This window comes from Cupressus sempervirens, chromosome 9 (genome assembly GCF_028749045.1).
Source record: "Cupressus sempervirens isolate cs-2001-9-10 chromosome 9, ASM2874904v1, whole genome shotgun sequence".
NCBI classification, from domain to species: Eukaryota; Viridiplantae; Streptophyta; class Pinopsida; order Cupressales; family Cupressaceae; genus Cupressus; species Cupressus sempervirens.
In genome coordinates, this window is record NC_143126.1 from 818688863 (window position 1) to 818691953 (window position 3091).

The following is a 3091-nucleotide window of genomic DNA, read 5'->3' on the forward strand; positions in this document are numbered from 1 at the left end:
TCCCTTTTTTAAAACAACTTGAAGCTGTCACATCCCTAGGTGTGAGTCCATTTATAAAGCAACGTTGTAAAAGATTTTGTGATATAAATCAAATATCTCTATGGAAACATTAAAATTTACCGAGGCCAAAACTACAATGCATTGCAGTCTGAACTGAGAGGAGACAGAAGCCACTAACCCTAAGAATAATCATTTAACTATCCAACACCTGAAACAGAAGATAGTGCATGCTAAAATTAGGAGGAGATTGACGCTACGACAAGCTGCCCAAAACAGTGGTTTAAATAGTAACTGCTAAAACTAGTAATTCAGCCAAACTCCATCTAGCCGTGCTGGCAACATCAAAATACCTCTCAGATCCTACTGACATCAAGCCAACACCAATTGCACTACAAGAGAAGTAGAAAATAGGAACATTACACATCCCAATTCATTCTATTGCTTATCTGCTAAGAAATCTCCTTCTCTATTCTTATTTTAGTTTACTCCATAAAGTTAGCTTGGTTCTCTAAACATCAAGCATTATTTTCTCAACATCTAACAACATCTGCTGTTTTCATTCAGAGACAATAATAGAGCCAACCATTCACTGCTAGTTTAGAAAAAATAGATTCTTGTCCTTGTCCTTGGTTAGTCAAACTTATTCTGAAGGCCCGCGTCTGAGACTAGGATAATAGAAAACTAAGCACTGATAAGCTAATTTCAACACGAGAATAGTACACAATTTCTAAGGAGAAAAAAAAAATCTCTGTTTGTTTAAGACAAAATTATTGAATGTAGGTAATTACTTGCTGCCTCTGTTCTTTGATAATATCTGAGAAGGGAGACTTGTTTTCAGTGATGTGGTTGAGAGACGAACTGAGTACCATATATATTATAGAGTGCATCTTCTCGAGGCCTTGAATCTTACAGTAACTGACGCATTATTAAATTAATAGACTCGCTGATTTAAATCATCAAATACTATTTTCCACAAGATCAAACGTGTAATATACTGTGGTTGCAAAACAAAAGTTTCAAACCTAGAAAGGAAAAATAGAGCTACATTTCCAGAATCAAAAGTAACCCAGATACAATTTGGTACGTACAAAGCTCTTTTATTATATAGAGCCTAAATTTGTTTACATTTTATTGCTTTTAAAAGAAAAGCATCGGAAATATCAGTGTAATTTCTCCAACACTGAATCGCATTCCTATGACATATCTAGAGAAAAAAGCATAAGCAGATTACCATCTTCTACAAAAGCAACTGCATCATTTTTTCAAGTCCGTCATCTTTACAAGGACACCCTACACTAGTGGTTAGGCAACCCACACACCTGACCCTTCATCATAGTCTTACAGGGAAGAGAGTCTCTGCACATAAATGCTGTCAATTCCGATCTCGTCCGTTTAATCAGGTCTCTCCATATCATAGCAGTCACCAACAGGCCCACTACTTTCGCTTTGCACCTCCGCTATCTTCTGCAGGTCTGATTCGTCTAACTCAAACCCAAAAACCTTCAAATTCTCCTCCAGATGATCAGCATTCCGAATGCCAACAATGGGATGCACGGGCCCTTGCTGCATAACCCACTTCAAGGCAACATTTGATATTGTTGCAGAATGCTTGGCAGAAATCTCGGCCAACACATCGAGCAACTTTCTCCAATAAAACTCACCTCCCGCTACCTTAACAATGTTCCAATACATCGTCAAGCTGGAGGTGTTCAAAACAACTTTCTTGGATAGATTCAACTTTGCAAGCATACCCTTCCGCCCTCCACCCCAATGCTTATCAGAAAGTAGCCCTCCAGCAAGGGAGCCATAAGTAAGCAATTTAATGTCCTTTTCCTTGCAGTAAGGTACCATCTTTCCCAAAGGCCTTGTATCCAGTACAGAAAATTGTACTTGGTTGCAGACGACGGGAACACCAGCATCCACAAGCTTAGACAGGGCCTCTGTATTCATGTTGGTTGTGCCTATGCTTGTAATCAGGCCTCTCTCCTTGAGCTCTGCTAGGGCAAGGGCGGTATCTAGCATTCCTTGCATATAATAATCCCACCAATGTAACTGCACGAGGTCTAGTTTTTCAACTCTCAGAGCCTCCATGGACTGCCTAATCCTTGCTTCAACCGAGGAAGGGGAGGGGGTACCTTGGAATACATTGGGCACATATTTTGTGAATATTTGTGGGTTTTTCTTGTTCTTTGCCTCCCATTGATCCCTGAACCTGCCTAGGATTTCTTCGCTTGGACCATATATATCAGCGGTGTCAAATGTAGTGAGGCCTCTGAATGAGTAAGTCTCCATGACGGAGATGATTTCCTGTTCCACAATCCTTCCATGGCCTCCCGCCAATGTCCAGCAGCCATTTATAATTGGCGCTAATCTTGTGGAGGACCCATCATTGAACTGCCCTGTTGGGATGGCTTGGTTCATTTCGGGGCTTGACTCGGATGCTGATATTGATGATGCAACAGCAATGCATGTCTTTTTTCTGAGATTGACTGAATTAGTGAAGTTTTTGTGGGTGAAATACGAGGTATAAGCAGCATCTCTTCTTGCCGAAAATGAAGTTTTCGAGGACTGATGATATGTTGCGGATATGGGTGCAGTCATCGTATGGCGAAGTGGTAGTTCCAGTAGCATAGATTTGTATGGTGTGAGAGTAAACCGATGGAAGGCCCTGTATTTAATTTTGTTTGCAAGGAAGGAGCTGTGACAGAGCCTGTGGATAGGGAAGTTTTTCCGTTTTTTAGTCCTCAGGAGACTATAGTTTTTCCCCTGTTTATATTATATTATTTTTGTCAAAAATCTGAAAACATTATCAAATGTTAAATGTCTTTTTTTGTAGGGGAAAACGCTTTGACTTTGTAATGACCCTCACTATAAAGGCCACAGAAACCCTCAAACTGAATTTAGGAATTTTGTCAAACACTTGGCGTGTAACAGTAACAATATTCAGAATATAGTAATTTCAGATTTGATACTTTCAGAATATAATCACAGAATTACAATATATATAAAGCCATTGAACTATATTTCAATTACAATACAATAAATTCTGAAATTATTTTATTACCAATTCTGGACTGATTATTACAATGAC

General features: G+C 39.2%; 1 protein-coding gene across 1 annotated transcript; it reads right to left on the reverse strand.

Moving 5' to 3' along the window:
* Positions 1–1014: 1014 nt before the first annotated feature.
* On the reverse strand, positions 1015–2754 carry LOC149541200 (pyridoxal reductase, chloroplastic-like). The gene has a single exon (XM_089802203.1). It carries the CDS (start codon positions 2629–2631, stop codon positions 1393–1395), a length of 1239 nt encoding a protein of 412 aa, XP_089658329.1. The 5' UTR covers positions 2632–2754; the 3' UTR covers positions 1015–1392.
* Positions 2755–3091: the final 337 nt, after the last annotated feature.